General features: G+C 45.2%; 2 protein-coding genes across 6 annotated transcripts in view; both read left to right on the forward strand.

The window, feature by feature from the left end:
* LOC149371881 (pumilio homolog 2-like) overlaps positions 1 to 9392 on the forward strand; it is a 60480-nt gene extending 51088 nt beyond the window's left edge. For all 4 annotated transcript variants that reach the window (XM_089566182.1, XM_089566183.1, XM_089566184.1 and 1 more), the window contains one exon: positions 952 to 9392. In XM_089566182.1, the coding sequence (XP_089422308.1) occupies positions 952 to 1207 (256 nt within the window). In that variant the 3' untranslated portion in view covers positions 1208 to 9392. The remainder of the gene's footprint in view (positions 1 to 951) is intronic.
* A 1896-nt stretch (positions 9393 to 11288) lies between these two features.
* Positions 11289 to 24522, forward strand: part of LOC149371883 (protein lap4-like) — a 165985-nt gene continuing 152751 nt past the window's right edge. Inside the window, exons 1-2 of one of the 2 annotated variants that reach the window (XM_089566189.1) lie at positions 11289 to 11703; positions 11820 to 11937. In XM_089566189.1, the coding sequence (XP_089422315.1) occupies positions 11542 to 11703; positions 11820 to 11937 (280 nt within the window). In that variant the 5' untranslated portion in view covers positions 11289 to 11541. The remainder of the gene's footprint in view (positions 11704 to 11819; positions 11938 to 24522) is intronic. The other variant, XM_089566191.1, reaches the window with a different exon arrangement.

Genomic DNA, 24522 nt, shown 5'->3' on the forward strand with positions numbered 1-24522 from the left:
ATCACGGTGTGTTTACCTTTTGAGGTTAGCTCTAGCAAGGGAGGAAGCGAACATGGTAGAGTGCCAGCGCTTGTTGTGCAAGCCTCGTTTTCAGTACGTTCGTTCGCCTTATCGTGCCATGGGCGATTGGGGCGGATGCTGTCTATACTGCCACTCAATCATTGGAACGCACGACAGCAGCAAACGCCTTTTGCAGTGAACGATGCTACAAGCCGGCGTCATGATCGTGGTTGACCGCGTGCTTTTGTTGGCGACTGATGGGCGGAAGGATGGACGACACTTGCCAAGAAAAAAAAAAAGTTTTTCGCATGTAATTTGTAGCGCCCGTCCAAAGTCATTGCCTCTCATGGCGTTGGCTGGGACCGCGCCGACAATACTTATTCGTATTTCCGAATTAACAGGGCTGGAACTAACGAGTATTTTGAGTTTCGGAGGTTGCGCGGAAAAGGGAGTAGGCAGCCGCCACCGCGGCTGCCATCCCTACCCTCCGGTGCCGCCGGCCACCGCGCCGGTGATAGCGCCATTTAGGCTTTAACCACTCTTCCACGGTTTTATCTGGTTCCATCTTCTGTCCCCGTTTAGGACGTGTGCAGCCTCTAACTATGCAGAGGTGCTTCTTTTTTTTTTGGCTGCGTGCTGTGTGCCAAGCCTCCCAGACGTGGCGGCGCGTAGCTTGGCCGTAACGAGTGGTGTAGTTTAAGTATCCGAAAATTCAAATTATCGAGGTTCGAATTTACGAGCTTTCACTGTATTCGCAGTTTGAGTTGCCAGTTCCAAAGTGGCAATTGAAAGTCAAAATTAGATTTTTTGATTTGAATGTGAAATTCTGGTTTTGCTCGCAGCTGCTTGTTGTCTAGTAACTTGGCAATGAGCATCACTTTTATGTGTTGCCACTTACTGAGCAGTGTGTGCTGGCAGGTGTTGAAGAGCTTGCCCCGTTGTGTTATGCAGGCCGCACAGTGCCTTATACACCATGATGAAGGACCAGTACGCCAACTACGTGGTGCAGAAGATGATAGAGGTGGCCGAGCCGCCTCAGCGCAAGCTGCTGCTCCACAAGATCCGTCCGCATGTGCCCTCACTGCGAAAGTACACCTACGGCAAGCACATCTTAGCCAAGCTGGAGAAGCACCTGCTCAAGAGCGGCGATCAGATCCTCTCCTCCTCTGGGGGAGGACAGGGCGGGCCCTCCAACGGGGCCCTTTGAGCTGGTGCCTCGACCCCTCTCGCCTCCTCTGCGCTGCCACCACCACAGCGACAACAGCGCCGCGTCACACGCGAACCCTCTTGAACATCCATGCACCCTGGAGAAGCAGTGGGCAAGGGTGTCATGGCTTCCACTCATGCACCCACTCGTACGCAGCTCTGTCTACTGCTCCTTGTTTTGCTGCACCTCTTCAATGAGGTGCACTTGTTGTTGGGATGCCTCACTTCTTTGTTCATGGGGCCAACAAGTTGCGCTGCGAAAGCTGTCTGGCCAGAAGGCATTCTCTTTAGCTTCATCTCATATTTCTCTCCTTTGCCCTCAGGGGTATTCATTTTGCTCTGCTTCCAGCATTGTGCTCATATTCCATTTGACACCAACTCGTGAGCACCTGACAAGGAATGACTGCAGCTTTCATGTGCTAGGTTCTTCTTTCCTCGGCACGCGCTGAGCAGGGGGATAAACTGGCAGGTGCTGCACATTATGTGTGTGCATGTGTACACGCTTTTTTCTGCCTGTGCATTCGTTTGCTCTCTTGCAGCATCTTACCTTCCCCTTCTTGATCCTTCTTCATGAACGTGCAGTTAGCTTTTGTTCTCTTCCTATTTCTTCAGCAAGGGGAGCTGTTGGAAGCATTTGTGCAATTTCCTTTGTCTGGCTCGTTCATAGCCTTGGTTGATGAACTGAGAACCCAGTCCTCTTAAAAGTAAGGCAAGTGGCAATCTGGTGCATGCCTGCTGCTCTCTTTTGCTGTCCAGTGTTCAGGTGCTTGTTGTGCACTCTCTGCTATGCTTTGAGGCACGCTCAGCAGTTCCCACTTGCCCCGGGCAGTTTGTTCTGTTTCCTCAGGACTGTATTTGCTGTGCAAGGGAAGGTCTAGTTTGTTGACCAGTCTCTCACGTGCAGCTTCACTTCTTTCGCTTCTTGTTCCTTTTTTGTACAGCATCTCTCGAATAGTTTGTACAGACTCCGCAGCTCCATCATCCCACCCTCTCATCACTCTTTCTGCACTCCTTTTTTTTTCTCTCCTCTTGCTTCTGCCCTTTTACCCTTTCTCATTGCTGAGTAATGTTGTGACAAAGCCGTGCTCCTTTTAAGGCTTCTGCCATTATTTCTTTCCCCTTTCTCTTTGTGTCTCAAGAGGGTGTGCTGGCTTTGTTGATAAGGCAGCTCCTTGCTGCGTGTGTGCATGTGTGTTTTTTTGTACAGCCTGTGCATTGTGTGTTTTGTACAGCCTGTGGAAATTTGGAGCTGTGAGAGACACATTGTAGCCTGCGGACCGCATCATTCTGTTGGAAGAGCGTTGGGCGACGAGTCTTCTTCGCAGCATTTCTGCGCCTGTAAATTGTCATTGTGGGAAGTTGGGACAGACAAGGCGCACATCATTGCACACACTGTAAAGCACAGCGCCAGCTTTCTTTCTCTTTCTCTTTTTTTTTTTTAACAAGCATGTGGTAATTGCACAACATTATTGCATTAGAGCCTTCACATCATGCTGGCAAGGTTTTTAGAGGAAGAAACACAATTGTGACACTCATTCTCCCTCCCACTAGGCGACTGTTTTTAGGACACTGTAAAAAGGAATTGTGACGAGGCATTTGCCTACAAAACTTGTCCATTATGTATATTGCTTGTAAATTAAGAGGAAGATTAACAATGTTACTATACTTGCCAACCTGTCTGTCTGCCTGAATTTTTCTTCATTGCTGCTCTTTTGCTCTCTTTCACTAACCCTCTGACTGTTTTTATCGCCATTGTTTGGGTTGTAGATATGTGGATGTGTAAGTATAGCGTCAATAAGCACACGGGAGTGCTTATTCATGGGGTGCAAAGGTTTGGATTTTTTTTATTATTATTAATTCACCAGCAAATTATTAAAGCTCTAGGGTGGATCAGCTCTTTGTTTAGAAGACAGTTTTTTTTTTTTTTTTTCCACTTTAGTTGCGATCTCAAGTGTGAGAAGCTTATTTATTTCCTTCTGCATATATATGTAAAGAGTGTCATATATCTGAACATATGTATATCTCTGTCCTTTTGTTTTTAGAATGTGCATAGCCAAATGGTAGTAGAAGCACCACAGTTAATTATACCTTGCAGTCACTACTCCATCTCAAGTCAGATAGGCTTGTATGAACTCAGTTTGGTATACACACTGCTTGAAATTGCATGCGGATTTGTGCACATTTGTATTATTCTTTTTTTCTTTCTGTTGTAGGTGATAGGCCAAAGTAATTAGTCATAGATTTTTGCATATCCAGCACTGAATAATGTTCCCGTCCATGTATGCCTTCAGAGAATGCATCATTTAAATCCTCTCTCTGTCTTTTTTTTTTTTTTAACTATTACACCTGCTTTACTAGCAATATTTTTTTTTTTTCTGTCTGGTCAATGGGTTGTGTACTCGGTGGCTGTAAATTTTTCATCCCGCTTGCTTAGCATCACTTGTGTGCTCATTAACATTGTGGCCGGACGTTATGTAAAACAGAAGACTAGGTGCACTTCGGCCACCTCACTGGCCTCGTGTAATATCTTTATTGGTTCATGCACTCTTCAAAACTGCCTAGGCTTTGCCTGGCTGCTACTCATTGTGGTCAGTTATCTTTTGTACCTCTCATATGTTCAGGACATTTCATAAAGTTTGTAGTTCAAATGACCTAGTTACCTTCTGCCTGACTAAGTAGCTCTTTGCAAGCAGCATACTAGCAGATTTGGATGTGTGTGTATATTGCACATGCAGAATGAGTTTAGAACCATGCTTGGCAATTAGCGCTGAAACACCTTCCAGTTTAAGCAGTGTACGGTTTTTTGTAATGTGTGCTAGTTCTTTCCCCCGTTTCCTTTGCACTCAATTTACAGAAATTTTTGAAGTTATTGTGCATTTCTTAGGTCACGGAAGTGTTTTTGCTACTTCTAAACGTAAGGTTTCAAAGAGAAGATTAGTCACGGGCTAAGCAAAGAGTTGCTGGTTTGCTTCTTAGTCGAGCAAAATCGAGTTGTTTGGGTACTAAGTGAACTAGGGTACTAGAAGTGAACTTCGGCATTGTGCCAGTTCTTGCCGACGGGTGAGCTTGTTGTAGTAAGCAATCTATTCGGCGCATGGGGCACATTTACCTTTGAAAAGAAGAAAATTGCCATGGCTGATTCACATTTGTGGGCAAAGCAGATTGTGACCATTCGGTTTGAGAAAATGTTGAGCTGTTTTCAGATTTGATGGGCATGTGTATGGATAGACTTACTGGTTTTATTTTTTTCTATGCTAATTTATGTGTTACTCCATGCCATTTGTCCTCTTAAAATAGTGTTGCATATTTTTCTCTCTCATATAAGACTGGGTTGCTACCGTGGGTGTTACCGATGGTCGCACACTTGCACAAACAGCCGCATTCTTTGTTTTTTTGGTGTCAGCTTTTTTGGCCTCATGTGGTGTGCCACGCAGGCAGTTTTGGTGTGTGGTTGACTTGTGACGTGCATGTGAAATCCCCCTCCCCACCTTCTCTTTGCGTGGCCATATACATATATATATATATTTGTGTGTGTGTATTATGCATGTAGCAATGCCCTTGGATGTGTGCATACCTTATACCCTGTTTGCAGAATACCTTTGTAGGTTTTCAGCCACTCAGGTGTCTTGCCCCATTCATGCCCTCACTCCCCCTACTTCTGCCCTCACACATTTGCTTCTGTCTTATACATATATTTGTATAAATATGCACAATGCATAACGTGCCCTCGCCTCTACTTTGTAGGTAATGTGTAAAGCTGACAGCAGGCACACTGCTTCCACCTTCCCCCTTTTCTTACGTGCCTGTTGTACTGGTGAAAGCGGGAGTTAGGCTTGATGTATTGTTATTGTAATTACAGAATACAGTGTGTTGCCCTTAATTATGTGTTTTTATTTTTTTTCTTTAGAGGCTAGGGAAAGCTAAATTTGGCACCTTTGAAGGCTGTCTTTTTTCTTTTGTGTGTGTGGTGTGTGTGTGTGTGTCAGTATTTCTATCTTTGTTCTTGTGCCTCTCTCACTGTTGTAAAATGTGGGGAGACAGTTTCAACAACAAAAGAAAAATAGTTTTAACTGTAGACACTCACTACTCCCACTTCTAGACTGTTTGTGTATGTAAGCCACATTCAACACTGTGTAACATATATATATACATTTATATATATATAAATATATACATACATTTCAGCAGCAACAACCACCACTGCAGCAGACAGATGTGTCCCCAGTATTTCTTTCTCTATACCATTCTTTTAGCAAATTGTACAAATGTAAATTGTATAATTTTTATCACCAACACTTTTTGCAGTGCAAAATACAGTAGGACTCGCCAACAGTGATCATTGCGTCCCCACCACAGGGGAGCAGTTGAAACAGAACCACAGTTGCGCAGGCAGCTGTGTGGTGTCGCGTAGCCGGCACACATGGGGTTGCATGTGTGGGGCACTACTGTCAGCTGTGAAGAAACTGTCGCGGTTGGAAGCAGGCCTGCTTTGAATTTGATTGGTTCACACGTGGCACTAGACAGGCTGAATATTTGGTTGGCATGGTCTTGGGGGGATAGGGAGTTGCGCATTAGTGCTCACAGACTCCTGGCAGGGCAGAGAAGCGACAAAAATCATGATGGGTGGTGTGGTCTTCATTCAGAAAGAAGCTATGAAAACAGCTAAACAACGGCTGCTGGGCACAGAGTCTGAGTAGACTTCTCAGTATGATTGGCATCGATATGGCACAGCAAAAGGAGAAAAGAATGCTAGGAAGATGCCTTGCAGTACATATTTTTTGTTTGTTTGAGAGAGTCTTCTATTGGTGTCAGTCATGCGTGTACCAGCACGTTGAACTGTAAATGATGTCTTATTCCACTTCATTGTCACAGCCTATTGTGGCAACCAGTTTATCATTTTGCAGACATGAAATCTGGCTGTGAAGCTGAGGTAATGATAGCCAGCACATCGTAAGACTGGTAGATTAGCCTTGTTTTGTGAAAAGATGAATTTGATGGCATCATTAGCCTTTTCGTTTTGCCATTGCAGTGCTTTTAAAATGTAAACCAACACCCACATGGTTAACATGAAAAGCTGCACAGCCTGCTTTAGTGCAAAGTCTGTTGCACAAGACGTGTGTTCTCAATCTTCTGGCACAATTACTCTTCCACCTGGTGCTCTGTGTGGCATAAAACTTGCCTCTGTTCAGACTTGGCTTCCGCCCCATGCATGCCGCCATTTGTGTGCCTTGGCTCGGACCACTTGCAGCTGACCTGTCGTTTCTTAGGATCCTGTGTATACCGCTTCACAGTGTCTGCCCCTCCAGGGCTGTTCAGACCATTTCTTTTGCATCTTTTGCATTCATCTTGGGGGGGGAAAGCATTCTCTTGAATTGGCAGTCGTCCTTCAGTCTCTCTTGTGGCCTGTAAAGTTTGCACGTGACCCAGGGAAAGATGAGATGTCGACGAGCTTAACCTGTTGTATCATAAGAAAAACTATTTATGAATGATGAGGTAACTCTTTGTAAATGTATGTACAGAGCTTGCTTGGGCGCTCGTCGTCACAGGCATCTCAAGGAACCCTTGGTTTTCTGGCCCAACGTGCCTCTGTTCAGTTGCCAGTTTCAAATTTTTTTTTTCTTGTGTGTGTGCTCCTTAACCTTTTTTTTTTAAGTTTCTTTTTGTTTCTTTAAAAACCCTGGGAGCAAACTGTAGATAGATAGGCATTTAAGAACTTGGGTGTGGAACATTTTTCTGTTAGTGTGTATATAAAAGAAAAGGTTAACCAAGGAAAACGCAGAATTCTTGGGGCAATAAAAAGAAGAAAAGTCAAGCCACGTCATTGTTTTGTATTGGCTTCTTGGTACAAGCTTGTTAGAAGGCCCCAAGAGGTGTATTATTTGCTGACACCTGCAGTTTGTTTCAAATCTGGGATTCGCTTGTAGGGTTGTTTTGAAGGCTGTGTGCTATCCTGTCAAGGATCATTGTAGCCTTAAGTGCTTTAAAGTTGGTTTTGCTTGAGTAGAGTGCATTGCAGCACAATACTACATCTACTGTGGGTCATCTAGCCAGCTTGCATCCTATTGGTTTGAAATTCTAGGTTTACTCGCCCCTGTTTTGTTAGTGTACAGTTTTAATGCATTTTCATGATGCCTTGGCTGATTTTTTTTTTTCTTTGTAAGGCAGTTTTTTGTAAACATAGGATGGGAGTAAATTTCAAGTCTGTAAGATAGAATGTCAATGGCAGCGCTGCATGAACTTGCAATTTTGATACATCGTTTCTTCAAATTGGATCCTGGATATATCCATTGTAAATGGTCATTAAATCACCTGTCCATAGGAAACGGTTTACCATTCACAGGCCCAGACGCGTCAATTGTCAGTCTCATACACTGTAACATTAAGGAAAGCGGTTTTTTAACAACTAATGACATGTTACTTTTCATTTTGGAGGACATTACTGAGAGCAAACAGAATGCCTACCTCAAATGGGCAACTTGCTGGGTGTGGATTTAACCTGCCATTATGTGACCTAAAATGTGTGCGTGCGTTGTGGAGGCATGGCCATATCTTTTTTTTTTATCGCTTGGAAGCTACATTGGTTGAGAACTTAATTCTTTTCAGTTAAAAAACTGCTGCACCCACCTTTTAAAGATATTTATTAGCTTGAATAGTAAACATTCTGCACTTAAATTGATGTTTTGCTACTTTTAAATCTTGGAACAAATGTGTGCCCTTGTTGAATGTTGGGCAGTTTTTTCTTCTCTTGACCACTTATTAGTGCCTAGCTAGTCCAAGTGAAATGATGTACATCCCTCTTGTTGCCTTTCTTCCTGGCAGTGAGTGATCCATTTGCGGATGGCAGACTGTTTGTTGTTCTCGGTTTTTTTAATCGCACATGTGATTTAACTTATATATTTTCGGGACACCTCTGTTCTTGAACAAAGCGATTTTTTTTTTTCTAACCTTTCTGGCCATATTTCCACCACTTTTTTTTTTTTTTTCATTGTCTTTAGCTTTAGCTCCCAGTGTATCCTGATCATTATTTGGTACACAGTGTCCAGGAGAGAGATAAAGTTGTAGGCCTCCGATTGTTTTGAACAAATCTTTGCGAACCATGTGTATCTCTAGTGTGGCACCTCCCCTCCTGAGCATGCAGCTATGTGCACATCGTGATGGTGGCATTTCTGTCGTTGATTCTGGGTTAGGTTGTTGAGCTAGTGTTGTGTTCAACAGGACTTTTTGAGAACACCTTTGGATTGGTTTTTTTGTGTGCCTGCTCTGTGCCAGCCAATAGTGCAGCAACCGTGAAATTGCTAGTTTGCTTCAAAGTGCTATTTGTTGAGCTTTCAGTTCAGTTTTCTAATTATGCATTAGTGTAGCTAGATGTATCAAGTTAATAAAATGGAGTCTTGTGTGAATGATTAGGTGGCAGCTTTAGAGGTTGCCACTCCGTATTGGCTTCGTAACAAGCTCTTACTGAAATGAAGATTAGCTGTCCCTGTTGCCTGTCATGGCATTTGCGCTCACTTGCTCGTACCAGCTGCTGACTTGCTAAGATCCGTGTTACATTGCTTCAGCAAACTTGCTGGCAGATCACCATGAACTTTGTAGTGCTTTTCCATGTTCATCTAAGACTAGGGAAATGTGGGTTGGTGTTATATGATGTACCCTTCCCAATTTCATTTTTCAATTTCGTGCCTTTTGTAGTTGGCTCAAGCAGTGCCTTGCCCTTGGCTTGAGCCAGTATAGGGTTTGGCGCTGCTTCAGCCAATGGCAAAAGGCAGGAAATTCAAAAATCGGGTGGCACCGATTTCGGAATCGTATCATTATGCTGGCATTGTTGTATCTTAATCGCAGGCAAATTTATTAGTAGGTGCATTAACTTTTTTTGCTGGCGTCAAGAAGGTGGTGCACAACATTTATCTGCTGCTCAGCAGGTGAGGGTGTGCTGCACTGAGGGAAACACTGTGCCTTGTCATTTTGCTGCTGGGACAGTCACAACAAACCGCGCTGGAACAGCGGTGGCCGTAGTGGTCCGGTGGTTCTTCACATTGCAGTCTTCTTTCTCGTCATCTGGGGCTTGTGTTGTATAATCCATTTCGCGTCTGATGTTAGCATATTGTGTACGTCGTTGTACCATACTGATCTTGTACACGTTTGTGTTTGGATACTGTAGAAAAATAAATGCCTTTGGAGTAAAAGAAGATCATCTCTGACATCGTCCTTTGTTCATATATGAGCAAAACACGTTTTTTTTCTTCGGTTTAGTTTATGCCAATGTAGGACCAATTTATTGTGACTCCCCGAACTGCAAGAATATTAACATGTAGTGCATATTTGGACAGCAGTGGGTGGCGGGGGGACAATCTATGATGTAAGCTGCATGATAGAGAACATATCATTTGCATGCGGACAACCACTTCCTCAGCATTAGTACGGAACTGGCAGGCGTCTGTGGAAAACCGGTGCACATGAAATCGGCTCTGGGAACATACTTAACATTTAGCAGGAAATTGCCGAAGAAAATATGAGTCTAGGGGAAGTTTTTTTGTTTTTCAAGTCAAGGATGAGAGTATTTCGAACTAAGACTTGTGAACGAAGTACTGAGGAGTGCAGCGCAACATGGCAAAAAGCGAGAACAGAGACAAGTTGACAGCTTCTCTGTTCTCGCTTTTTGCTGTGTTGCGCTGCAATTCTTCATGGAACACCAACTAGCACGCACAACCACCTTCCTGAGGTACCAAGTACCACATTATGCTATGCGTGTGAAGAGGAGGAAACTGCTGAACACAATACTTTTCTTAAGGCTCTCGAGCTTCGCCACAGTTATAAGCAACATGGCAGATTTATTCAAAGCGTTGGGGGTTCAAGGGCAGTGGTGAAAATAGATTGGACGGGTAGAAATAACGAAGCGAAGGTTATCCGACAGGTGGCTAATAACGAGTGAAATTTTGCGAGTCGTGGCTCGGTGGCGTGAGCCGCCCGATTATAGGGTTCAGCCTTTTCCATGCAGTCGAGTTGTTATCCATCGGTGCCAGCGTCCGCCAGTGCGTATCGTCTGCGGCGCAGTCTGTTACAGTGCATGGTTCTCTCTCATGCGCTGTTTGACAACTGCTTTTTCGGGTAATGCTGAAAAGTAAGCTGTATCTTACCAGTACTCGCCTATGGGGCAGAAACGTGGAGTGTAACGAAAAGGGTTCAACACGACAACGCAGCGAGCTATGTTAGGGAAAATGGTTTACGGGTTTATGAGGGATTCCTTAGTGGAGGGCCACGGATAATTTCGACCACCTCGGGTTCTCCAGATGCGAGTACACGGGTATATTTCACCTCCTTGGAAATTTGAGCGCCGCGGCCGGGTTCGAACCCGAGCCTTCCTAGTCAACAGTCGAGCACCATAACCACTGGGGCACCACGGCGTGCTCAAGGCGAACGACCTGCGAGCGGCGCAGCCATGGAGCGCAGCTGATTTGAGAGGCTGTGCTACCTGGCGAACTACGAGGCAACCAACGACTTTGCTCGGAGCAAAGGTGGGTCTCACAGTACCTAGATGGCGCCCCCTCTCGAATCGTTGGAACCATGGAGGAAGGTTGGAACAAATGCTTGAGAGTGTTGGGGGTTTGGTATACGATATTTGTGACGAACAGCGCGTATTCGACGAGGACAAACGGGAAGATACACATGGACGGGTCATAGAGAAAGATAGGTGCTCACCGGGGAGTGCTCCGCTTCCCTCGAATAAAATTTTGCTTCAGCTGACTGAATTGTGGGCAATCCAGGCAAGTTCCATTGTTAAATGATTTATCAAAAAACGTAGACCGTCACAAGCTACATTGTAGTTGGTGCTTGTGTCCAAACAGTTTAGTAGTTTTAGCAGTAAAATTTTTTGCAACTTGGACCTATAAATACATAAAGCGCTGTATGAGCACTGTCGCTTGTTTCGCTTTCGATTTTAGTTCTAGACATATCCATCCTAAATGCTTCTTGAATTAGTGTTGTAAGCACCGCTACTAACGACGAACAAGAGAAGCATTGTCATGCAGCGCCACTGGACCTCCTGTGGACACCGCTAGTAACACCCGTTTCCTCGCGTTTGCGCTGTTCAGCTGGCCGTGACGGGTCTGGGAAGGCGAAGCCGGGGATCGTCGGCTGTTGACGTCATGGTCGTGGTTCGTCGGGCTGTATCTGTTGTGTTTTGTTCGGTCCCGTAGAATGTGATGTGCACACCGGTGCTGTAGCCTGTGTCGGGCTCGTGATCTCCGTGTGGGAACGGGTGTGTGTGCTTGCCTGTGTGCATCGCGTGCTTGTGTGCGCGCGTGTGCCATGCCGGGGTGTGCCGTCTCCTGAGGAGCAATGTTCCGCTGTATTCCACTGTTCCGTGGGTGCAACCGACAAGTTGAATACATCGACAAGAGACACAGCAATTTATTCAGTATACCGGACGATGTGCTGAGGTACGCGAGGACGTTAGAAGAACTGCTTCTAGATGCCAATCACATTCGCGACCTGCCGAGAGTAAGTATCGCGCATCTTGCTTGCTTGAGGAGTTGTACGACAGCTAACGCTCGCTAAGCCTAACCGGCCGACTAGGCTTACGTCGCTATTTTAAAAGCAAACGCTTGCTTTTGCAGGGTCTTTTTCGACTCACGAAGTTGCGGAGGTTAAGTGTCAACGACAATGAAATCTCCCAGCTCCCTTCGGACATTGCCAACTTGATGAGTCTGGTCGATTTGGATGTGAGCAAGAACGGTAAGCAGACATCATTGCTAGAGCGTAGTGTGAATATATCTGCCATGAAAAAGCGATGCGTTATTCTGTGCGTAAATAAACGGCGGAGGAGCTTCTCAGGAGAAGTGAGCGGCGCTGAGCGGCTGCGAGTTTTCGATGTGCTGCAACTTCCCAGCACTGCCAAGAGCAGACGGAGGCCGAGGAAAGCCGAAAACGTAGTCACGTGGTGTCAGCCGAGCTGCTTGTAAAGCTGCGCCGTGACAGACGGAATCGCAGGAATTCCATGCTCGCTGCTTTGAGAGGTTTCCAACGGAAGTGCGGCGGAACACGTACGCTACTGAGTTGCAGACCTGGCAGGGCTTTGAACGCCGTTGTTTGTGCTGCAGTAGGACCCTTTGAGGTTGGCAGAAGCCGCTGTTCGCTTTGAAACGAAATCAAAGCCGGCTGTGCCGACCTGCTTTCGGCCCCGCCCTGAGAAAGTAGCATGACGTTCACCGATCCCATTTGTCTTGTAGAGTCGTATGGTATCGCCTCGCTGTTCGAACTAGGTTTATCCCGTGTTGAACGCTTTTTCCATTCGACGCCAGGGTAATCGTTTGCTCAGAGGCAGTAGTCACCGGGCGGTGGGGGCGAGGCTGCGTACTCGTACGCGCAACTTGTGCGTGGTATACCTTTATATCTCGCGGTTACGCAAGAACTCAGTCATGCCTCCTGGATTTCTGGATTACACTTGTATCGTTACGCTCATGCCGGGATTTCTCCACGCAGAATATTGCTTTCATAGGGAGCGTTTCGTTGAGTTTCTCCGTGCTTGTTAACGTGAAGGTTATTTTCTCTTCCAGTTTAGATGCTCGAAGGGGTTGCTGAGCCCGTAAAGTTCTAAGCGATTCACAGATTCACACCCTATTTGTGGTTTCTGGGAACAATAACCTGTACTGAGAGTAAGGCGATCGGTTAGCATTTTTTAATGCCGAGAGCTTTTGTAAAATTGAGTTTTTTGCTTTGAGTTTTGTAGGTGTCCAGTGACATGAATAAAATTAAACTCGGCTAGACTGCCAGAGCATAAGTGCGTAGTGTTTTCAAATAATGTTTCATACTGTACAGGCAGCTGCTTTTTTGTTGAATTAGGGCTTACCCAGAAAAAAAATTTCCTTTGAGGATAGCCTAACTTCTGTGTTAAAGGATATTGCAACTCTCCTAGTTCAGGCAACACATTATTACCTCAGTAATTCACTGTTTCCATGTGACAGATATGCACCTGCTTTCCAAGCTGTGCTTTATGTCATACAAAATTGGAGCTTCACAGAGGACCCACTGTGGAGGGTCTCGTGGAATCCCGTTTAATATTCATAGCTTGTGCGGTTATTTTTTATTCGGGCCATTTTGCATCAGTTGCCTTTGTTTTTTTCCCCGGCATTTATTGAGGTGTGGTGCATTAGGCTAACACATACGGTGGCCACAGCTGGCAAAGGACAGGGTTATTTGGAAAGACATGGGAGAGGCCTTTGCCCTGCAGTGGGCGTAGTCAGGCTGATGATGTTGATGATTTCCTTTGCACAGTTGGTGCTGCATCTTGGCTTCATTTAAAGGATTGTTGACACCTAATTTTGGTTGCTTGCTTTCTTCGCTGTAGTGATGCATAAGACATTAGAATACATAGATCAGCACAAGTCTAGGCAGAAAGTCCTCAGTTGAGCATCTTGGAGAATGGGAATTTTTGTGTGCAACCATGGCATACTCCTTGAAAAAATCTAAAGCTTTTAACTTATTTTCTCTCTGGATAATAAGTTGGGCCTGAAGTGGTTGTAGTGCGGTTTTCTTATAACCCATAAAACCTTTGAAAGCAATGCTAAAACATGCATCCTGGTTTCATGGTGCAGCTGGCAGGCAGCCCATTAAAGAGCACGCATGCTTTTTTAAAAGCATGCATGCATCCTTTATACTTGCATCCAGCTTGCACATGTTGTGCACTCCACTCAGCTGAGTGGTGTATTTGCGCTTGGGTAACAGCAATGATTCCAAGGTTATCTGTTGTAACATTGATTGCACCATGAGTTCTCTGTGAAACTAATGCTGCACAGTATAGCACAGAAGATTTTATAACGCACACAAGAAAATTGGTCCCTCTTCAATGACTTGTTCAAACAACACGCTCAGAACTTTTGATTACAGCACTTAAAGACATCAGGCAGAATGGCGTGGACAGCTGTGGAACTTGCTTTAAAGAGAACTAGACAGTTGCTTGTATATGTGCTTTCCAACCGCTTTGATCTGCTCATAAAATTGCAGCAGTAAATGCCAGCAGTTGAGATGTGTAAGGATGCAAATGAGAACAAATCATTTTGCAGCTGTAGTTGCAAGGCATGGTGTAGCAAGCTTGCACTGGGAACTTGAGACGAGAGCTAATGGAAGCTTGAACACTGCTTGCATTTATGGCAAAAATTTGCCTAATTTATTAGTTTTATGAAAATGGAAGGTGTGTAGGCTAAGTATAGGGAGCCATTGTTATGCAGCTTCACCAGAATGGCATACAGCACGTCCCTTTTACTGACATTCTGCACATTATATATTTATTCCCTCTTAGACCATAGTTATGAAATGGGGATACATAAGGTTGCCAGCCCTGGCCAGGCTGCTGCAAACAACCCTGCCTTCAATCAGCTGTCCATAGTGTCATCATTTCTGTGACGAGCTGTAAATGTGATTGAATGATAACATTCGCAACGAAACAACAAGTTAGTGTTAGTTTTTCATTGTTAGCATTCTCAACTCTCTTTTGGTCTCCCTTCTGGTGCCACATATCATAGGCCTCTTACAACTTCAGGTATTGAGCCTATTCACTCTCATGAATTAGAAAGCTTTGTGAATGTTGGAAATGGTCCATATCAGTGACCTTGCAGAAGTGGTAAGGTGGTGCGAAAAACACTGGTTTTATCCCAGCCGCAGCAGTCTCATTTCGATGAAGGTGAAATGCTAGAGGCCTGTGTACTGTGCAATGTCAGTGCACGTTGGAGAACCTGAGGTGGTTGAAATTATCTGAAGTCCTCCACTACAGTGTCCCTCACAGCCTGCGTTGCTTTGGGATGTTAAACACCATAAACCAAACCATGAGCTCACCCTGATGGCGAAGTGATTGGATGTGAAGACAGGAGAGCTGTGAGCACAGTGCCACTTGATAATATCCGTGAAGGTAGAGAGGGCTCGGGAAGTTCACAGGTTGTGCAGAAACGACTCAGAGTGGCATCAAAATATGTATAAATGTTTTCCCATTATGTTATGAGAACTGCATCTTTGTCGTTGCCAGAATTGTCGAACTACTTTTTCCTGCTTATATTAGCAACTTCTTCTGTGAGCACTTGAGGAGCAGTAGGTAGCAGTTGCTGACTTTTGTGCCATTGTAAGGATGACATGTGGATGAACAGTGGCCAAGGGCTTGCCTCAGTGTCTGGGTGCTCCCGGTTAGTCTGCACACTCACATGCCATGTGCGCGTTTGCTCCTCAAAAGCTAATGTGCCGACTATCTCGGGGTTGGTTTTTCAGAGGTAGCGTTCTGTTTTGTAGTTTTTTTTTTGTTTTCCTGAGAGGATGGCAAAGCTATTTGAGCTCCACGCAGCTTGTGAGGCTGGCTTGTTTTTAGCTGTCACGCGTTTAGTTTGGTCAGGTGTGGGGATTTCTTTGCTGAGGGCTGGCCCAAGGTGCTCCAGGCTTAATGGTTGGGACATGGTGTCCCTGGCTTCAAAGTGAGTTGCTTGGCTAGGCTGGCTGAGTATTATCGCTCCTGTCGATACCTGTGCATACTTCTTGTGAATAGTTTTGATAAAGCTTTGAGTCTCTTTATCATAGAGGATCTCCAGCGTGCTACTTTTCCAAGCCAGCTCACCAAGGTTCCGTTGGCTACCTCTGGGCTGTTTTCACTGCCACAGTGTGTTATTATTACGGTCCGGAAATGTAGGCACTAGAGAACTTCAAAACAGGCATGCATTTAGGCCTTAAAACGTATGACAATAGACACTTATAAACCAGAAAATGGGTACCTTGAGTAATACTCTTCTTTTATTAACAGCAAACAAAAACTACACATCTTGAATGCTTTCTGCCATTAAACTGAAATGGCATTGTTGAAAAAAAAAATGGCTGAGGTCGACTTTTTAAACCTGTTAGTTCAAAAGAACAGTGTACAGCCGGTTAGTCAAGCCATGCAGCGTTTGCAGTCCTTGAAAAGCTCTTTAAATGACATTCTAAAGTTATAATGAAGCTCCTTCTGTTTTTCAGTAAGCATAGCTTTGTACTTTGAAAAGTTTTCTTTAAACTTCACTTGTGGTTTGTGGTACACACATAAAACATGGGAGTTTATGGGGCCTCAGGCCTGCAGGTGATTTGGTTTAATTGTGTCTATGTAGTACATCTCTTGTTTTAGAAAACGGTGTCCAGGTCTGTGTTTTTTTCCATCCGTGGTTCCATCTTCATAGAAGCAGTAGCGCCCTTTCCCTTCAGTCTCGGAACTGAAGCTTGTGCTTCTTCAACTGCCTGCAGTGATTCGTCTATGAAGATGGCAGCCTTTTTGAGCTTTGTGGTCGTTTTCATAACTGTAGAGAAATTTGAATTGATGTATTATGCCAGGTCTCTTTCCATGCTCACTTGTTTGAACGTGTATTTTGCTTTGGTCACACAGGTAGTCACATTTGATTTCCTAATGGAAAGATTTGACAGCTTGAAAACATTGTGGATAGTATAATGCTGCGTTCATTCACGTTTCGTACGGAGTGAAAACAGGCTGTGGCAGCAAAGGAATGTCAGGTGCTGTGGCGCGGAAGGCTGAAATTCTTGATGGAGATGTAAGGAACATAGGTTTCGCCTGCACACTAATATATCCATTCGGGAAAAGAAATGCGGACTGATTCTGTGACGCGATACATTGCGTGAACGATCTTCTAGCACAGAAGCATCAGTCCCTTTTTGCCTTTCTCTTGTAGGACCTCCTATCCGTTAAGACCAAAAATGCCTTCTCCTGTTCAATATTTCCTGGCCACAAAAGCTCCAGAGATGAAGTAAAACACCACACTATGGTTGAGTGGGTCAACTTTTCGATAACGTCTGGGTTCAGCAGGATTGCTCCTCCAGCTTTCTCTGGGCTCATTGCTCTCAGGATGAAGATGGGCACATACCATCTGCTGCAATGGATTGCAGCGATTACTGGGATAGCAGGCAATGAGCTGTTAAACCGGCTAACCTGCGATAAATAAACCAGGCCCCTTCATTGCCCTGCTTATTTGCTCCATCAAGAATGTAGGCCAGCCAGTACAGGAGAGATATGTCTTCATATTATGACATGACAACCTACGTGAGAACCGGCAAGAATTCCCACTTAACACCCTTCGCTATCCACTTCGTCCACTAGGCTCATTCGTCAAATTCAACTCAATGTCCTTCTCACACCTGCACAGGCTTTCTTCCTAATACATGCGTCTCCTGCATGTTGTAACTACCGTGAAACATGCGCCAATTTGGTGCATTACCTTCTGGAATGCCCCATGTCCGTTTCTCTTAACCTCCCCTGCCTACTCCCTCCTTTGAGGAATGCCTGGCTTCTCTCGGATCAGCTGCAAGACCAGTTAGCACGCCTGCGGAAAGCGAACAGCGACGTCCATCAAATCACGTCACCGCTCCTTGCTGCTTTGGTGTTTCAGCACAGTTGGGGTAGAGATTGTAATGTGGCACGTTCGCCACGGAGTGACGTGATTCGGTGGATGTCGCTGTTCGCTCTCCAAAATGGCACAAATTTATTGAGCCGCGGCAGGAAGGGTAATCGCGTTTTCAAAAATATAAAAACTGATGTGGATATTGCTTGCGGTGGGCTGCATGCCTCTCAGTAAATAAGAAGCCTAGCACTAATAGATAAAAAAAGTTGATTCAATGTTAGTTAACCAGCCTACTAGTTAGCGCGTCTTAGCTGTATTTTGATGAACTCTATCGCTGACAGTGTTGTGCTGAAAAAGGGCGCTCTTAACTCAACCACCCCTGTATTTAAAAATTGCTAATTTTCTTAGTCGCAACACCCTTATCTGAAGCTTGTGGGCAGAGAGGCGTGTCGGTGGGCACAGTGCAAATCTGAAACCTGGGGCGGAGGTGGTGTGAAGCCGCCCCGAGGCAGCCCATACCTCCGCCTCTGTTATGGGAGCGTCCAAGACTGAATGGGGGGTTCATTTATAGGTCAGTAATGGCTCCTGGTTTAGGTTGGGGAAGTGTGCGGCTTTAAGAGCAGTTCAAGGTCTTGCCCTTGGTTCTCCACCTCATGCAGGAGATTGGTGATGTGTATATTATTTTCCGACCGAGAGGAACACGGGTTTAACATATGGCGGAGGAGGGACCACGAGTTCATGTGTAGAGTGCCATCTAGTCAGTTGCATAAGTGATTCCATTGCTGTGACGAAAGCTCAGCTGCGTATTCAGTGATGAGCTGAAGTGGTTGTGCCATTTTCCATTTTAATTTGAGATTATACTCTTGTCCGAGCCATCGTTTCTTCAAATTCTGATTGGCCTCCCAGAGGTGGAGTAGCCTGCTGTCTACTGGGCTCTACTGGGTCACCAATGTGTTCTTCCAGGGCAAATTTTTTTGCTAAGAGCTACGTCCCATTGAAGCTTAGAAGCCCAGTCTATGTCGTCCTCAGTTTCTTTTCCTGGGTTTTGGTCTCTAATTTCGTGGAACTTGTCCCAGTCTACTATAGGTTTTCAGGTGGAACTGTGGCCATAAACTGGCACACAGTAGCGTAAGTGATAAAATGTAGTGATCACTGCCGAGGAAAGCAACCCGCGCGAGTACAGTTAACATGACGGACGTTCTTAGTGAAAGTAAGGTCTGGGCTGGTATTTCTGCTCACACTGTTGCCAATGCGTGTGGCTGGCGTGCAGTCAGTGACTATGGTGCACTTGTTTTGCTGAATGTATCGAGAGAGGCTGGTGCCCTTGCGAGTGTTTCTATTATATCCCCAGTCTACGTGTGGTGCATTTAAATCACCCATTACCACAATAGGAATGGAGCCTGCTATTTGGATGGCCCTGTCAATTGCTTCGAATACAGCAATGTGGTTATCTCTAGGATGAGAATAGATATTTAAAATAAAATATGTGACTTGTCCTGTATGATGTGGGAGAAGCTCAATAAGAGTGCAGTCGGAGTAGAGGTCCGAGAGATTGTGAGCTATATACACGATATTTCTCTGGATATATGTGGTAACCCACGGGGAAGTAGAATGGGAGGGTATAGCCTGATAGTCTAGAAGCTCGCATGCTTTTGAAGGCTCTTGTGCGCAGATGACATCTGGGGTAGGTGTAGAATGATGTATGTAAAGTGAGAGATCGTCTCTCTTCCTTTGCGACCCATAAGGTGTGACATTCTCATTAATCCAATTACCTTATTACTGTAATTAGTTTCTTTTTTTTGTGGGGGGGGGGGGGGGGGACTGAAAACAAGTTGCAACCAGTCGTAGAGTCTGAACTCTGTGGCAAACACTGGTGTGGCATGGAATTTCCTCTTGTTAGAGTGGTAATGATGGAGCTTGAAGTGGTGAATTCACTTCAATAGAGGGCCTCCAGCCAATGGCGTCGACTGGTTATCATGATGTCGCGGTTAATCCCATGTATGCCTTATGTAGGGTGCCTCGATGTCTAGCACCGCTTTCAGGATGAGGGCACTGCTCTCGACGGCGGCATGTTGGGTCCCACTTTCCCGTTTGGCTGCATTGGGAGCAGTGCGGCAGCAGGCCGTTTCGAAAGAAAACTTTCGCTACTGTGTGGAATTCTGCAAATTTGGCAAGTGCTCTGCCAAGACAGAGGGGGTACCAGAGATTGTTTAACTGAATTGGAGTTAGTTACACTTAAGTATATAATAATCTTTCGCAGCTAATCTGCCAAGAAACTCGGCGCCTTGTGAACAGTCATTACAATCTCACAACGTGCGCAGCATATTGCAGTGAAATCTGTCAAGGTATGAGGCCACTTTAAAATTCAATATTTTTATAAAAGTCAGTTTTCCAAATTTTGTTTCACAAAAATGCCGATTCATTCTTGAATGAACTGCAACGAAAACGATGCTTCTAATTAACACCGTTACATAAATACAGCCAAAGGAGGTCCCTTTTCAGTCATCGACTATGGGACCTCCTCCTGCATATCAATTTATATTGATCAAATGATTGATTAATGAAGAAAATTCTGATTCTGAAAGTTGTAACCCCCAGCATGTTTTCTGAAGCTGAAATTAAATCTTTTCTAGCCACATAAACACCTAATTTTTGCATCATTAGTTTTTATTGTTCGTTTTTCAGTTTAATTTTATAATTACTGTTTGCTACCATCTATGCGTATTTTTGTTTGTATTTGTAATTAAAGCACTCACAAGAGCAACGCAAGTCATTTGGATTACACTGAATAGTTATATCAGGATACCAACACTGAAGTTTGGTTTGTATGATGATATTTGTCATTTCAAAAATGATAACAGAGGTATACAAGATGTTTTGAAGCACATTAGGATCAAACCTGGTCCCTAACACAGAAAGCTTTTCTGACAGGCGACCAGCAGTGTATCTGGAAATCTCTTTTGAAGTACTGCTGCTGCAAAAAACACATGCACACACACACACACACACACACACAAAAAAGTAAGCCGCCACACGATCAAAATCAAGGAAAAGCAAGGAAGGGCCGAGGTACAGATGTGATAGCTTTTAAACCTTCGGGACATTGGTTTCTGGCATTTGTAGCTATACCAAATCTTTCGTTTTTCTCGAAACACTTTTTTGCGATTCCTCCTTATGCGAGCAATCCTAGCTTTATCCCTGTATGAAATTTTTCATTGAATCTTAGTACACTTATTTCTTATACATCTATCTGTGCAATGAACCACAAAAAATAAAATTGTGCAGTTTGTTTTATTACTGCTGCATTTTTTCTCAATATGCCTGTACAAAACCCTTTCTTTTTGGTTATTTAACTACTACTGAATGGCAACCGATGGTATCACATTTATCGTTTTTCATTACACAGCTCTAGTCTTTATGTGTAAACAAAAGCAATTTGACTTGTGAGGAACTAAAAGTCATGACTGCTGGCGTCAGGTGTATATTAAGTACATTTTCCATCCCTACCTCTTTATCTCTGTCAAATAATTAAAAAAAAAATTTCTATTTGTTCTGTTTTGACGTTTTGATTAATATAAAACAATGTCCTTCATAAGACAGGCAGCTTATTTTGTTTTTATCCGCTATAAAAAAAATTTCGGAACAGTAGAATAGTACCTTAAGCTGGATGCTCTACATTTCGATATTTTTCAAAATCCATGGTTACTTACTTTGAGCTGCAGTTGCATGTTTCATCATAAACTGCCTTTCAGGCAGCTTCTGGTTTGCCTGAAATCCAGTGCGAGAAGTCGCCTTTGGCTGCTGCTAATTTCAGTATAATGAGGATGCAAAATCAGTTGTGCATTACCAAACCTCTGTCCCCAGAAAAAAAAAAAAAATTGTTCCGGAATGCAAGCATTTCGCGTGCCTTGCCCAGCACACTTAGGAGTTGACTGCATGACGCCAACGAGAACCTTTTCCCTCCCTTTTCATATTGGTTTTAAATTATGGCTGCATTATGACTAATTCATGAGTCGCATTAGACGAGCTCCTCTGCTAGTTGCCGAATTTTTATTCTTCTGTCAGATCAGCGTGCGCGCACGGGTGACACTGTCGCACTTTCTCTGCACATCTCTTGTTATAGTATTTTTCTTTTACTGGCCGAGCGTGTTGAGAACAGTGTTAAGCGAAGCGCCGTTTTTTGTTTTTTTTTCTCTCTCTCTTTCTTTCCTTCTCCACTCGTCGTTCTGCGAGTGACAGCTTTCTCGGTGCGCACTGGGCCGTTGGCCTGACGGGGACTGTTATTACCAACACCGCCTCGTTTGAGAAAGTATTAGCTAATCCCCTACCGAACTCGCGCGCGCTCCGAGTAGGTTACAACACCGCCTCTTGTAAATGGTGTTCCTGTGTAATCCCACCCACTCTGTTAGCTGTTGACGGGACGTTCAACTTTATTTTGAGGAGAAAATTTATTTTGATCAAGAAACCCTTCAGGGATGAAAGAAGAAATAAGAAAAATCCGCTCATCCCCATCGCCGCGTTCGTGGGTTGTTCCGTCGGTCGCGGGGCCACAGCGGCTTTCACTCCAAAGTGCATTTCTTCCCTCCGCGTCACGGTCGCGCGTGTGGGGCAAGAGCCGCCATGGCGGTTGATATTACGTAGTTGTGAAACTATGTTCTCGGCAATCTTATGAGACCGCATATCGTAGACGGGGTTTTGCGGTAAGCTCGGTTTTTATAATATTTGCTAGATTGCGAAGGCTTTTTTCCTGTATCGCTGTGTGGGTGCGTTACGTTTGCGTGTTTTGTTTCTACCGTTCGTGAGCGTCGCTTCGGCGCTGCGCGAAGTAGTGCCGTCTGCCGTCGCTACGTGCACTTGTGGCTCGCACCGTGTGTTGTTGCGTGTATGTAAGCGCAAAAAAAAAAAAAAAAACGGAAAATATGCCAGACGTGTTCTATCGGGCCGCCCGTAATTTCTCCGCTTTCGCTCTTCTTGCGACGGTGGTCCATCGATCACTTGTTGTTTGATCTTCTTTCCTTCGTGCTATACCGCCGAAAAAGAATGGAAGGGCGCAAGGTGCTTGGCTGCTGGGCGCGGCATGATAGAAATTGCACATTTCCTTTCTTTATATGTATTTTTTTCTTCCTGCAGCGTTCATTTCGCCGCTTGGCATCGCTATTTCTGCGCTCTGCTTGTTGTTCGAGGGTTTATTTTTGCGAACCCAGAGCGCCCGCTGCCCGGATCCCCTTTCTTTCGTTTTTTTTTTTCTTCATGCGTTTTGCGGCCGGTAGTCTGCGTGCGACGCGCCTGGAAAAAGCCGTCTGTTCGTGCGTTACCGAGTACGTCACGTGACCTGGGGTCTGGAGGATCGCGGGATTTTTAAAAATTGCCCCAAGGAGGAGAAGACGCTCTGGACCAACGGCAGCTCCCGTAATACAATGGCGGCGTGTGGATGCTTTTGCATGGGCGCAAAAGCAAAAAGGAGCGTACAGGCGTGTGCATATTACTGTGGACGTAACGCAACAGTGCTAAAGAAGTGTGCCGAGACTTTCACGTTTGTCTCCTGTTTCTGAGGTCTCACACGAGGCGCTCGCTTGTCGTTGTTTCCAACATCGGGATGACTGGAAAATGTTTTAACGGCGTTTCTGTAGCGCAAGGGTTGCTTTGTCGGGCGCATTAAAGTCGCCAAGCTTTCCGTGACGTCAAAAAAATTATGCCGTTGAAAATCGGTCGTGGGTTTGTTTAAAAGTTCGTCTGTATGGCTGGTACGAGGCGTCCAAACGCAGGTTGTGCGAACGGAAAGCGCGAAACAGCCTTCCCGCCCCCTCCGATGAACGCCCTCCGTTTGTTTTCTCGTAGGAGTTAATTGTGCAGCGTAACTAAGTTGGGCGTCGCCGGTAGACGTGCGTGTGTGTAGTCGTTGAACCTTCCACGTAATTGTTGTTTTCCCTGGCTTGCCTCCTACGTTCTTTGTAGTTTTATTTTGTCTGCCCCCTTCTCGCAGTGTGCGTGGGGTACGTCTTTCCCCTCTCCGCTTTGCGTCATCAGCGGTAGAGCACTTGGCCTTGCCCCCCCCCCCCCTTCGCCATTCCTCCTCGCCTTTGGTGCCGTTTTCTCCGCATTGTGTGTTCTTCCACTAAAGCCTCGGTTATATGAATGCCACAGAAGTCGACTCCAGTCAACTTTTTTGAGGGAAAGAGCAGGTTTTGAGTAGGAAAGGCGTGATTCGTCCTCTACTCTCTTCCTGGACGTTTTTGCACTTTCCCTCAATGGATCGCATGTCGCTCGATACAAGTGGCGTACGCGTGCTGTGCAGATTAGAATTTGAAAATGCAGACTCCGCTCTATAGTGAAAAACAAAAACAGAGCGTGTCGGCTGACCGGCTAACAACTTACCAGTACGAAGCCGTATTTTGAACGTAGCACTGTGTAGTTTCGCTTTGTCGGACGAAACGGAAGTGTATTTTTTTTTTTTTCACACAGTTTTAGCACCACCCTTAGCCGTGGCTCAGTTCTGCTATCGATACCGAGGTCGCGGGTTCGTAACCGGTCGCATTTCGACGGAGGCGAAGACGGCCGCCATGTGCTGGAGGTATTGGCGCGCGCGTCTAACGAGATTAGTCTGGAGTCCCCCTCCCCCGCTACAGCGTGCAGTTTCTCTTCGAAATTTTCTCGTCGAATGAAATCATTTGCATGCTTGGTTAAACTCTGTACCCATTCTGTGCCATTAGTGCTTGCCGTCGCCTTCGTTAAATAAGGCTGTGAGCCACTCCCTTTCCCGCGTTCCGTTAAGCCACAGCGTCGTGTGGACGCGCTTCCGAGGCGCGTTAAATGGGTCGCGGGCCCTCGCGCCGCATTAAAGATGAAAGGCTGGCAATGCCGTCGCTAATGATCGAGTGCGCGAGAGGTCGCGCTCCTTGTTTGCTCACCGCAGCGATTGATCGCTGCACCTCCTCCCCCTTTCCTTTGCCGACACGACACGGGCTTG

This window comes from Amblyomma mixtum, chromosome 1 (assembly GCF_055824585.1).
Source record: "Amblyomma mixtum isolate Tamu chromosome 1, ASM5582458v1, whole genome shotgun sequence".
Lineage (NCBI taxonomy): Eukaryota > Metazoa > Arthropoda > Arachnida > Ixodida > Ixodidae > Amblyomma > Amblyomma mixtum.